At 33.8% G+C, this 13,560-nt stretch overlaps 1 protein-coding gene and 1 long non-coding RNA gene across 3 annotated transcripts; one reads left to right on the forward strand and one right to left on the reverse strand.

Moving 5' to 3' along the window:
• The first annotated feature begins 419 nt into the window (after positions 1–419).
• On the forward strand, positions 420–4,020 carry LOC146934242 (Tetratricopeptide repeat (TPR)-like superfamily protein). Its single transcript, XM_085706122.1, has 2 exons — positions 420–1,001; positions 2,265–4,020. Exons 1-2 carry the CDS (start codon positions 511–513, stop codon positions 3,259–3,261), a joined length of 1,488 nt encoding a protein of 495 aa, XP_085562248.1. The 5' UTR covers positions 420–510; the 3' UTR covers positions 3,262–4,020.
• Positions 4,021–4,454: 434 nt separating this feature from the next.
• On the reverse strand, positions 4,455–10,288 carry LOC146934243 (uncharacterized). Of its 2 annotated transcripts, XR_015007709.1 has the most exons (4): positions 9,873–10,288; positions 7,680–7,869; positions 6,679–6,827; positions 4,455–4,698 (listed from the first exon to the last, which is right to left on the reverse strand). It is a non-coding gene; the product is annotated as an uncharacterized LOC146934243 (long non-coding RNA). The 2 variants fall into 2 exon arrangements; XR_015007710.1 differs by lacking the exon at positions 7,680–7,869 and having other exon boundaries at positions 9,873–10,252.
• Between the last annotated feature and the right edge of the window lie 3,272 nt (positions 10,289–13,560).

The following is a 13,560-nucleotide window of genomic DNA, read 5'->3' on the forward strand; positions in this document are numbered from 1 at the left end:
TGGTGGCGGGGGTTCGAACCCCAAACCTTGCATATTTTATGCATTGTCCATATCAACTGAGCTAAGCTCACGAGGACTGGAGAAAAGTTTATAATCTTATAAGAATCTCTCCCAAATAAAATTAGAATTTTATAACAAAACATGAATTAAATATGATTTTTTATATTTTTGGCGGTTACAAATGCATATTTAATTCATGTTTTCATAAAAAATTCTAATTTTTTTTGGCAAAATTTTTTACAATATTCTACACATTTTTACATAATTTTATTAAAAAAATACACGAGTTAATTTAAAGATAAAGACCAAAAGTGATAATTGAAAATTTTATAAAAACTAAAAATGAAAGAAATTTTTTAGATGAACTAAAACGAAAATTTGATAAATTTCTGGGGTAAAAACATATTTAAGACTTCAAAATATTATAAAGGAGATGGTGTAAATGTTACTACCGCACAGATACATATATAAGTTTGAAGTTAGCAGGCAATAAGCAGTTGAAGGTTTGGAATGGCTCAACGTTGGCAGTTTTGCCTTTCATTTTCAAGGAGGCTTCACGCCCTTGCAGCTGCAAAACCTTCCCACAACTTTGTAGCATCATCTTTCTCTCAGGCTTTCTATCAAACACTTTCACTACCCTCTCACTCTCATTCTCAGACTCAGCAACATGCGCCTTTTGATTTCAACTTCAACTTCGATTTAGATGACCCATCTCTATTGCAATTCATCCAATTGCTCAAAAAGGACGATGACGATCACGATTGCCTTTCGTCGCTGAAACCAAATATAGATTTGATACGTTCCGCAATTTGGGTTTTAAGGGATGATTTGAAACCTGCACTCCGTGCCTTCAATTTGGGTTATAATGACGAGAAAGTTTGCAACTTGATGATATGGGTTTTGGGCACTCATGACAAGTTTCACACTGCATGGTCCATTGTTCGAGATATGCGTTCCTCTTCTCTCTCCACCCATCAGGCTATGCTTATTATCATTGACAGGTACAAAATCATATACCCTCTGTATTGCAATTTGCATGTCCATCTTCGTGAATTGCTAGAATTCGGCCTGTTTAGATAGACTTATTTGAGCTTATTGACTGACATATGTACTTGTGTGTGAGATTTTTTGCAAGAACTTACGAAAACAACTTATGACATTGTACATAAGTTCTCTAAGATAGTTTTTGCAAATAACTTATAGCTTATACAAAAACAATTTAATTGTATTTTATCTTTTGCTATAAAACTAGCTTATACATAAGCGCTTATCATAATAAGTTGCAACTAAGTTGTTTATCCAAACCGAACCTTAGTAGTATGTAGATAGGAGAACTATGAAGTAACATTCATTTTATATATATGAAGCCCGGATACTCCAAACACGGAGACATACCTGCATCGGATATGTGTCGGATATCGATACCATATGGATATGTACCCACGATATATCGGAGTTAATTATTTTCATTTTTAAAAAATATTTTATCGAATACTTAGATACTCCACAAATATACAATGATACTTATAATAGATTTCACAAATATGTATCCTCTAAAGGATGAAGGGTAAAAAAGTGAGATGTATATGATTCATTTTAGATATGCATCAGTAGAATTGTTTCTTGATGAACCACTTAAAATTATACTTATTGTGGATGAAGGTAACGAGAGAGAAGACATTCAATTAATCAACATTTGACAAAATTTGTGTTGATGCTTCTGTTGATATCCTAACATATGAATGAAAATATAATATGAAAAATTGTGACTTTTATAATAATATAATAATGAAGAGTAATCAATGATTATCTTCTTCAAGTATTTAACATGCATATAAGTTTTAGTATAAAAATTTTGTCAACATATTTTTGCAGTATCATATCCTAAATTTTAAAAATTTCGTGTATCTGGGTTTATATGAAGTAACATTCACATTAGTAGCAAAGCTCTGACTTTAAATGGCCCCCCGCTAGTAGACGGGGGGATTGGTCCCCCAGATTAGCCGGCCCTTACGAGTTTCCAATTTTTTTTTTTTTTTACTTTTGATGTATCTGATTGTTTCTGCTTGAATTCTTTGTCATTATTGTAGTGTTGGATTTGAATTATTTAATTTACTAGTGCAATGTTTCCATTAAACTTTTATGGTTATGTGTACAGTGATATGATGATAGATTTCATCAATTCTTGTTTGTGCCATGACAACTCTATTGATAGCAGATATTTCAGTTTCCCATATTTTATTGTGGCATTTTATTTCAATCAGATATGCATATGCAAATAACTCTGCCAAGGCTATTGAAACGTGCAACTTTATGAACAACTTTAGATTGACTCCTGATCAGGAAGCATTCCGTGCACTTTTGACTGCTCTTTGTAAATATGGTAACGTCGAAGAGGCTGAAGAGTTTCTGCTAGTAAACAAGAAGCTCTTCCCGCTTGAGACCGAGAATTTCAACATTATTCTTAATGGATGGTGTAACATAACAACTGATGTATATGAAGCGAAAAGAGTTTGGAGAGACATGTTAAAATACTGTATAACACCAGATGCCACTTCATATAGTCACATGATTTCCTGCTTTTCAAAGGAAGGGAATCTTTTTGACTCTCTTAGACTCTATGATCAGATGAAGAAAAGGGAATGGATCCCTGGGATAGAGATCTACAATTCTTTAGTGTATGTTTTAACGCGTGAAAATTGTTTGAAGGAAGCTCTCAAGACTATAGATAAGTTAAAGGAACAAGGTTTGCAGCCAAATTCTGCCACATTTAACTCCATGATACTCCCCCTTTGTGAAGCTGGAAAACTAGCGATGGCAAGAATACTGTTGAACACAATGATAGAGGAGAATGTTAGTCCAACCGTTGAGACCTACCATGCATTTTTTGAAGGGACGGATTATCATGGAACCTTAGAATTTTTGAGTAAGATGAAAGGTTCTGGTTTGGGTCCAAATAAGGATTCCTTTCTTATAATTCTGGTAAAATTCTTAAAGTTGAAGCAACCTGTAAATGCACTGAAAGTTTGGGCAGAAATGAAGAAGTATGATGTGGTGCCCAGCTGTATACATTACAGAAAAATGGTTGAAGGGCTTGTAACATGCAATTGGTTCATAAAGGCCAGAGATTTTTATGAGGAGATGATCTCAAACGGATGTTCAGAAGATCCAAAGCTTAATAAGCTCCTTCATAAGAAAGTACTTGATAGTGGTGTTAAAAGAAAAAAGATTGTTAAAAAAGCTAATAGTGATAAAGTGTGAGAGTTCTGAAAGGGAAAATTCACCGAGGGCAGTGAAGATAGGAAAGTTCTGACTTTGAGCAGAGAAACATAGGCTCCTGATTTTTATCTTGCCATTCTGCATTTTACCATTGTGAATATGGTAGCCTTTGCAATGCCGATATTGTTAATTAAAGGCGAAATTTCTTGAGTTCATTTCATAGGCTGGCTGTAACCCCTTGACAGCCTGCCTAAGTTTTGAATTATACTACAGGAGAAGATGTACTGAAGAAGTGGTAAAATAGAGTGACCTCGAACATTCTCTGATCTATAAATGTACCCTTGTTGGTTTTGGTCGCTGCTGCATGATCTGGCCCTCATACTCCCTTGTTTTGATTGTCTCACGGTTCATCACAGCACACAAATTACATATTTTGGTTGTGTCTTCCTGAGAGTTTCCATTTGTTGATTAATTGACTATATCTTACATAATTGCAAGGATTTGCGTTGCAACTCAGCTTGGCCATGTATGCGTGAGCCCAATTTTTTAACAAGTTGAATGTCCAAAACACTCTTTGACATATAAACCTCATAGCCTAATGATCCTTAAACAATATGACGTTGGTCCCTTTAAACTTTTAGGAATACTTCCAGAAAATGCAACGAAGTTATCATATTTAGGTGTTTTTTTTTTTTTTTGACTTCCTGTGTGTTTACGTGTGTTATAGAATGCTCTATATCTGGATGTTGGCTAATACTTTGAAAAATATGAATATGTAGGATTGATTTCATTTACGGGTGACTTCAAGAGTGAGAGCTCAATTTAGGAATACAATATATTTGGATTTAATCGATGGTCCAAATTTATTAAAATTAAAAACAGAACATCTATACTTTTCCACACACAACCATGCCTCTATCTCATCTCCATTTGGGTACTCTCCAACTAAACAAAGATCTGCACGAGATGGTGTTGGAAATAAAAAAAAAACTGACAAAAAAGTGTTTGAAGCTTCATATTTCATTATTTCATTTTATACAATAAACATTCCTGGATTCAAAATAAAAAAATTCCAGCATATGGGCTTCAGAACTTGATTGCAAGAGACATTCCAGCATTGGCAATTAGGTTCTACAGTTGCTCAACAAGGTGAAGATGATCCTTCTTCAATTTGGCTTTGATGCTTGAGATTATGTATATAAATTCTCTTGCAGTAACAACAACTTCTATTTTAATTCCCAGTCATCAACAGCACAACAATAAAAATAACAATTAGAGTGTAAAGACGATATAGTTTGAAACTCCTCGTTCAAATACATAATTGGTCCTCTCAAGTTGATTGTTTGCAAAAAAAAAAAAAAACATAATGAATTGTTCTGTCAAGAAAGCTATTGTTTCTTTCATAGACCTTTGTTGGATGATCATCCATTCTGCCTCCTCCTCTTTCTTCTCATCAGATTACATAATAGAATCGAGTTTCTGCATGCAATAAGGGGAAGTGTTATCATATTAAGGTCAAATCATAAATGAACATGTAGGTAATTTTTATTAATCTGATGATGTATATTAAATGTTGTTTGGATGTGTGACCACTGATTAAGGTCAGTATTAGAGTAACTGCATTACTATCTGTATCACATAGCACAGAGCTTATCAGAATTTTATAGATTGCTTATCAGAATTTGCTTCTCTCATTGTGATATCCTTTTGTACAGTTAAAGACTGCTTTCTGTTCACGGTCAAGAGACTATTACTTTATTTCAACGATAACCAATCAAGAAACTCTTGTAACTGATTAGATTATGTTCAACTACATAACACTAAAATCTCCCTTTTTTCCCTAAAATCAGTATTAGAATACTCTCCATCCTTTTTCTAGAACAAACTTACAGCAGATGTCATCTACTTTTCTTGTCATTGGTGACATGTTTTCTTACTCTAGCAGCAGAAACACCTCATATTCACATGTTTTGCAGTAACCACAATATTCACAACTAGTACTATTTTGTGTTTGTTGCTTGGGATGATTTCATATTTATGTATAATATAGCTTATGTGATTTGTCGGCGGAAAAATTCACTAGCTGTTTCTTACCAAGAAGTTAGAGAAAAATAGAGACGTCTCTCAGGGAATTTCTACTTGCTATGCTTATTGTGGTGAAGTGTGGGAAACAACAATTAACGATTTAACAGTAGATTGACAATATTTATTACATATAAGAGAATCGAGTTGATTTAACCCCAAGAACTAGAGGTGGGAAAAGGCCAGGCCGCCCGTCAGGGGCCTATGGCTCGGCCTACTAAAAGCCCGGCTCGGCCTAGCTCGTTTAATAAATGAGTCAAGCTTGAGCTTTTTAAAAAGCCTATTAATTTAATTAGGCCAGGCTTAGGCTTATAAAAAAAGCCTATCAGGTCGGCCCGTATATGAGTATAATACATTTTTCCATTTTTATTATATATATATATATATATATCAAAAAGAATTACTTATATGGTTATTTGATTTGTGTGAAATGTTAAGACTTGATACTGATATGCCTAAGGTCAGGTATGATTATTAGATTAAGTTTGAAATCCTTGCTGTTATCAGACATGATTATTCTTTAGTTTCTATCCATCTATAAATTTTACAATTGTGTTTTATTAATTTAATTTGTATCTAATTAATGTTTATCTCTATATTAAGTACGTTGCACAAATTGCAAGGAAAAAAAATTGATGAACAAACTCTATTTGAAATTTGTAACACAAACTAGGCTTTTAGACAGACTAATAGGCCAGACCAGGCTTAAAATAAAGCCTTTGACAGGTAGAATGTCAAGGCTTAGGCCTTAGTTTTTTCAACTAGGCCTAGCCTATTTAAGCAAAGCCCGGCTCGGCCCGGCTCATTCCCACCCCTACCAAGAACATCAACCACGGAGGCTATATAGATACTGCAGTGTGATGGAGAGTTATTGAAGGCAACAATAGTAATAGTATGACCTTCATTGATATAGAAAAAGAAGGGTGATACAAGAAACCCCGTGAAAATGTGCTAATGTACAAAATTCTGTCATTATGTATGTCTGCTGATTTTTTTCATCCACATCCTTGCTTAGGATAGTTCTTTTCTTAATATTATTGTTTATTTGGTTTTGATAAATTAGTCAGTAACATTCTCTGTTCCTTTGCAAAAGGAAGCAGAGTTAGAAATTGAGGCTTATCCGTTGCTGAGTGGACTGACATCGAAGACCAGTACTCTAAATTTGGAACGTGTTCGTAGATTGAAAAGCAGACTTGTTCCCTGACTAGGAGGAGAGTTCAAAAGGTGATGTTCATTTTATAGTTATATTTCTTTCTTCACAGTTGGAAATGGCAATTGATAGGTGCCATATTAGCTGAGTTAATATTGTGGATGTGTTAGGTTAGAGACAAAATAGAATAGCCTATGGATGATGATGGCGATATGGCTGAAATGTACCTTACCGAGAAGAGCTATGGTTGGATATACATCAGTTGATGGTCCATCCATCTCTTCTCATGTCTCTCTCGTTTCATCACCACCTGATTCTAGGAGGCTTTAGAAGAGCTTGAGCATTGCTAGGAATCAACACGAGAGCATGAGGAGATCTGAAAGTAATACAGAAAATATAGAAGAATTTGAGATGTTAGAATCATACTTTGTTGTCATTGTCAGCACTCTAAACAAGCTAACATCGGTAAACACACATTGTTATCTATATGAACCCTTTTCTTTCAAACTTCACCGCAGTTTATCTATCACAGTTTCCCTTTTCTTGTTTCAGTTAAAAGAATAAATCGATAACACGGAAGATTCCATCGACATTCAGCTGGTGTCTTCTGTTTTCCTTCTTTCTCATATTAGTCACCAAAAGGTTCTCCTATTGCATGTTTGCTTATAAGTTATAACTGATCAAACGAGAATGCACAAGTCATCAGGTATGTTCACATAAGAGATTATGCATATTATTAAGATTGGGTATGATATGCTACTCCTTAATCTCCTAGACAACATTTTTCAAATTAGTAGAAGATATTATAGAAGGTCTAGTATAAAGTAAAGGGTAAATGGTCGAAAGGTTTAGTACATATCAAGCAAAAATTTAATACTTCCTCCGTTTCAAAATGAATGTCGCTTTAGCAAAAAAAAATTGTTTCAAAATGAATGTCACTTTCAGTTTTCAATGCAATAATAACTTTTTCTTTTCAATTGTACCCTCCAATTAATACTCTGCACACTACTTCCAAAGGATTACTTTTAAATTTAACCAATAGTTAGTAAGGATAATTTGGTAAAATAATCATTCTCTTTCTTTTAATCATTGCATTTCTTAATATGTATGTAAACACCTAAAACGAGGGAGTATTTGGTTTCTTGTGAGCTTGAGCATCACTAATGGAAGCAAGACATGCAATTAACGAAGTAATAGCATTTTCTTCGAAAGGACATAAACTTCTTACCAATTCAAAAGCAGGGATAATGTGTTTCTGAGGGCTTTAACTCAGGAAATGTGAGATTCTGGTCATGCTGGCGACTATGTCTTGAGAATGATGGATTTGGTCATTGGAGAAACCGTGGTTATTGAAGGACATTGCAGAGTCGGGATTGTCGGGTGTGTTGAACCAAGTCATTTGGATGCTTTAAGAGCGTCTTTTGGGGATAAACCACAAGTGTTAGTGAGGTAAGAATCTGAAAGATTTTTTGGCTAATAAATTGAATATATGTGGTATCTAAAGTGATGTTTTTGAGAAAAATAAATGTTCAGTTTATGGTTGACATCATGTGATGTTAGTTCTAGTTTATCTTTCTTTTCTATCACTAACAATTTTTTTTTTTTTTTGTTTATTTCTTTTGGCACTGTGCTAACAAGATTTATAGCTGTAAAATGTTTTTTTTTTTTTTGGACAGAATAGCTGTAAAATGTTATGGTTGTGTAAAACTGGCAATATATATAAGCAAATGTTCTAAGCATATGAATTCCACCACATAGGCAGAAAGCCGCAATTGCTCTATTGTTGTTATCTTTTTCTCATCATTTGCTCTCTCTCTCTCTCACACACACACAATCAATCAAAAGCATTATTATGAGCATTAATAATTTTTACGAAGCAATTTAACATAAAAGGCAAGAATATAACTATACACTGTTTTCAAAAAATAATAAAATTATAAAGCCCATCTTTGATAGAAATCACGGTCGTGTGCTGGTGAAAATCAAAGGAGCATATGAAGTCGTGCTCATTGTTGCCTCTTTCGTAAAATTGAGCATTACCCTTGTTATATATACAATCTTTCTCGTTAAGAGTGGCAACCAATTCAAAAACTCAATTGTGGGTAAAAGCATATAGCGAAGGACTATCACATAGTTCAAACAAAATTCACCAACTTTATAACTTTATTCTTAAATATATGTTGAAAATTTATATCAGGTTGAAACATGCATATATAGAATGCAATTTAAGAAGCTAGCTTATTTAACTTCGTCATTGATGTGATACATAACTTGATGGATACATGCTCTTTTATAGTCGCACAGAGAAATCAATGAAATTGGGTTTGGGTTAGAGAATATAAAACAAGAAGTCGTCAATGAAGTAAAGAACAAATCCATCTCAAAGATATATAGTAAAATTATATAAGGATATAAGGTAGAAGAATACACAATTTCATCATTCAATATGTAGTTAACTTTTCTTCCATCTTTTATGCATGAAAATCATATCAATTGTGGTAAGAATTTACTTGCACAAATTAATCCTTCAATCAACCATGAGGGTTCATATTGATAGATTTGATTTTCCTTTGACTTCAGCTCTTGTTGTGAGAGGCTTTAAACACAGTTATTGTTGCTAAATCTGCTACAAATTTACCTAATATTAAACTCCAAACCACAATCTTATTTCCTTTCCAAGTCTTAGGGTCAAAAGGGACAACATATTTGAATGAATAATTCCTTTCTTGGTTTTCAGATGAAAAAATAAGAAAAACAAACAAGAGTAAAATGATATTTAGAAATAGAATGCATAAATATCTACTATGCAATAGATTAGAATCATAACACATTTTTAAAAGCAAAAATAGAATGAAATATTTGTTATAGATGAAAATGTGGTACTCAGGAACCTTTTTGCATATCAACATTAAATCATATGAATAATAGTATGGCCTTCGTGAATATAGAAAAAGAAGGGTTATACAAGAAACCCTGTGAAAAAGTGCTAATGTACAAAATTCTGTCATTATGTATGTCAACTGAATTTTTTCATCCACTTTCTTGCTTAGGATATTTCTCTTCTTGATATTATTGTTTATTTGGTTTTGATAAATTAGTCAGTAAGGTTTCAAAAAACGGAACGTTACCGGGATTGCGGCCGTTACAAATCGGTATCGGCAGCCACCGTGACCGTTTTTGGACCTTTTCACGTCGAGAACAAAAATCACAGCAAAATCGGCGTTACGGCCGTTACAGAACGCCGTTACGGGCGCGAAACGCCGTTACGGCCGCGAAACACCGTTACGGACTCTGTTACAGACTTGAAAGTTCAGTAATTTGAACAGGAGAAAAGGAATCGAATCTCATCTTTTGTACAGAAAAGTCAGGCATCTCAAATCTCAATCTTATCTTTTTTACACAAATCAATTAAATTACTTACTTCTCTTCTTTGGTGGTGGACTGGTAAACTAATAGACAAATAAACATGCTTCTCTTGTGTTGTTACTCTTCTAGTGTTGTGTGATTCCTTGTTCCTTCCTGCTTGCGATTTGCGATTCTGGTGTTGCCGATTCTGGTGTTGCCGTTTTTTGCTTCTTGTTCGTTCTGCTTGCCGTTTCTCTGTTCATTCTCTTTGTTCAATTGTTCAAGTTTGCGATTCTGGTATTTTTTTATTTTTTTTGAGTGAATAAAAAGGTTTATTATCACTTGGTTACCAATACACACACGTATGCAGCTTCACTCTTCATTCAATAATAATAAATTAATAATAATAATAATTAATAATTACTTTTAGATGATTTATTTGTTTATTCATATATTTATTTATTAAAATCAAAAAAAAAAAAGTGTGCATTCATCTCTTATTTAAGTTCAAGGTAATTTTAAATTGACACTCTTAATTTGAATAGTTAGTAATTTCTTTTTTAATCTGTCAAACATTCTATCTTTACTAAATGTAGTCTATTTTTATTATTATATTTACTTTAAACATGCTATAATTATGGAAAAAAGTATTAATCTAAGTTATTATACATTATATGATAATATAAATAGTTTTAATACGTTTTGTGAAACGTTTTGATTAATTCACACCGCGAAGACCGTTATTTGTATCGCAGCGTCCGTTACAGCCGAAACCGCAACAACCTTAACGCGACCGCGATCGCGACCGCGACCGTTATTTAGAACCTTCAGTAACATTCTCTGTTCATTTGCAAAAGGAAGCAGAGTTTTCATTGAGGCCAGTACTCTAAATTTGGAACGTGTTTGTTGATTGAAAAGCAGACTTGTTCCCTGACCAGGAGAGTTCAGAAGGTGATGTTCATTTTATATTTATATTCTTTCTTCACAGTTGGAAATGAGAATTGATAGGTGCCATATTAGCCGAGTTAATATTGTGGATGAGTCAGGTTAGAGATGAAATAGAGCAGCTTATGGATGACGATGGTGATATGGCTGAAATGTACCATATCGAGAAGAAATTATGGACGAAATTGGCATTTTATGGAGATCAGTCTGTGGTTGGATATGGATCAGTTAATAGTGCATCCATCTCTTCTCCAGTCTCTCCAGTTTCATCACCACCAGATTTTTGGAGGATTTAGAAGAGCATGAGTGTTGCTAGGAATCAACACGAGAGCATGAGGAGTTTCTGAAAGTAATACAGAAAATATAGAAGAACCTGAGATGTTGTTAGAATCATACTTTGTTGTCATTGTCAGCAGCACTCTAAACAAGCTAACATCGGTAAACACACATTGTTATCTTCATGAACCCTTTTCTTTCCAACTTCGCCGCAGTTTATCTATCACAGTTTCCCTTTTCTTGTTTCAGTTAAAAGAATAAATCAATAACACGGAAGATTCCATCATTCAGCCGGCGTCTTCTGTTTTCCTTCTTTTTCATATTAGTCACCAAAAGGTTCTCCTATTGCACATTTGCTTATAAGTTATAACTGATCAAACGAGAATGCACAAGTCATCAGACATGGTCACATAAGAGATTATGCATATTATTAAGATTGGGTATGATATGCTACTCTCCCATTTCTAATATTTTTAGATTCTACTTTGGTTTAGTAGAATTTCCAACATATGAGATAAGAGCACATTTGATATGTTTACGATATATGTTAAAAATAGACTTCAAGGAAGAAGGAATTCAATACCCTAAGGGCCAGGATTTTCCATGAGTAGACAAGAGCAAATTTTGTCGATTCCACCACGGCCATGGCTACATGACCGAGTAGTGCAGTAGACGCAATCAAAGAGTTGCTACAGAAGGGCAAACCGAGAAGATCCGAGTCCGGGAGCAAATGGAAGTTATCGGGATATAGTCACAACAGAAGTTCCCCCTAAAGCACATGTCTGTGGCGGAAAATGTTCTGTGTGTTCAGGTCAAGCATTGTTCTAGTTAAACAATCCACATCTTAAAAAAACAATTATTCTCTTGTTTCAATTCCTTATAAAGTTTAAACAATTAGGGATATAAAAGCCAATACAAAAAGGTTCCAACTTACTGAGCAAATGAAACAAAACAACACAATTAAACTAGATCAAGATTCATAATCCATAATATGGCTGGTTTATACAGTTCCATCAAAATACGTTTTGAGAACTTATCCAAGCACCGTATGCTAGCATCCACCTCCTTGATATAGCTTTAATAGCCAGGATGGTTTATGTTCAAAACGTTTCGCATACTTCTGCAAGGACAACTCATCTGACAAATAAAACGGTGTAGCTAAGCTTGAATCCTTCTTGATCAAATATTCGGAAAGAAGATATTCGACAACAGAGGCCCTTGGAATTAACTTATTCTCAATACTAAATTCGAAAAGGTCAGGTGCTGCCAGAAGCACTAAAGGAACCCAACCAAGTAGCTCCATCCAAAAACGTGTCATCGCATTCAGTTTGTCCAGAGATCGTAGCATAAAGTTATACCGTCTTTAGGATAACCTAAAATCTTCAAGGCATCAACTTTGACATCCCATTGAGATTTGGTGACAGCCCTTTTGACCACTAATGCCACACAAAAAGTTAAACTGTCTTTGGAAGGATATCAAGCTCTAACTCCTTAATCTCCTCCACAACGTTTTTCAAATTAGTAGGACATATTATAGGAGGTCTAGTATAACTATAAAGTAAACGGTAAATGCTCAAAAGGTTTAGTACATATCAAGCAATCAATCAATCATTATTTTGTGAGCATCATAATAATACTATCAGGATAAGCTGAGATAGATAGTCATTTCTCTTGAATGATTGAACTATTTCTTTGAGAGCAACAGGGAACAAATTTTTATTTTTTATTTTTTAGGGAAGCAACCGGGAACAAGTTAATTTCTTCAAAATTTGCGTTTAGATAAATATATTCAATAAGTCCAAATTGAAACATATTAAATGTTAATATCTGTGAAGCTCCCGAAGTGATTATTGCTTTAGGGGTTCTATGTGTGAGCAATCAATTAATCAATCATTCTTATGTGGCCATTATTTTTTTTTTCTTTCTCGTTAATAGAGGCAACCAATTCAAAAACGGAAAATGCTAGATATCAAGAATGGATTTTCTTGATGAATTCAAGAATGACATGGCAAAATAATCACCCTTAGATTTTAATCTTATTTACTCCCTTCGTCTCACAATAATTGTCTCTTAAGCATTTTTTCTTTTTCTCAAAATAATTGTCACTTTAGAATACCAATGCAACATTTATTAGTTTTTTCCATTATTATACCCTCATTTATTGAATTTCATTCAACTTAACTACTCCACTAACTACAATTAATAAGGGTGTTTTAGTAAATGAAATTAATTTTCTATTGAAATCAACACAATTAATCATTTCCTTAATAATCGTGCATAAACCTTAAACGACTATAATTTAGAGACGGAGGGAGTATTAAAGTTTCAAAAAAAAAATACATAACACCCACCACCTCATGATTTCTGGCCAGGCTGAGATTTTATTGGCTAACATTAATTTCGGGACAATTTCTTGATAAAATCTTTCTTGATAAATAGCATTGCTCTTCAAAAACACAGTCGATTGTGGGTAAAAGCATACAACAGAGGGCAATCACATAGTTCAAACAAAATTCACCAACTTTATAATTATTCCTTGTAGT

This window comes from Medicago sativa, chromosome 4 (genome assembly GCF_051527215.1).
Source record: "Medicago sativa cultivar Bolivia chromosome 4, Bolivia_mono, whole genome shotgun sequence".
NCBI classification, from domain to species: domain Eukaryota; kingdom Viridiplantae; phylum Streptophyta; class Magnoliopsida; order Fabales; family Fabaceae; genus Medicago; species Medicago sativa.

Coding starts and splice junctions, on each gene's coding strand:
- LOC146934242 (XM_085706122.1), top strand. CDS start 511: ATGGCTCAACGTTGGCAGTTTTGCCTTTCATTTTCAAGGAGGCTTCAC. Junction 1,002..2,264: donor ATGCTTATTATCATTGACAG/GTACAAAATCAT, acceptor TATTTCAATCAG/ATATGCATATGCAAATAACT.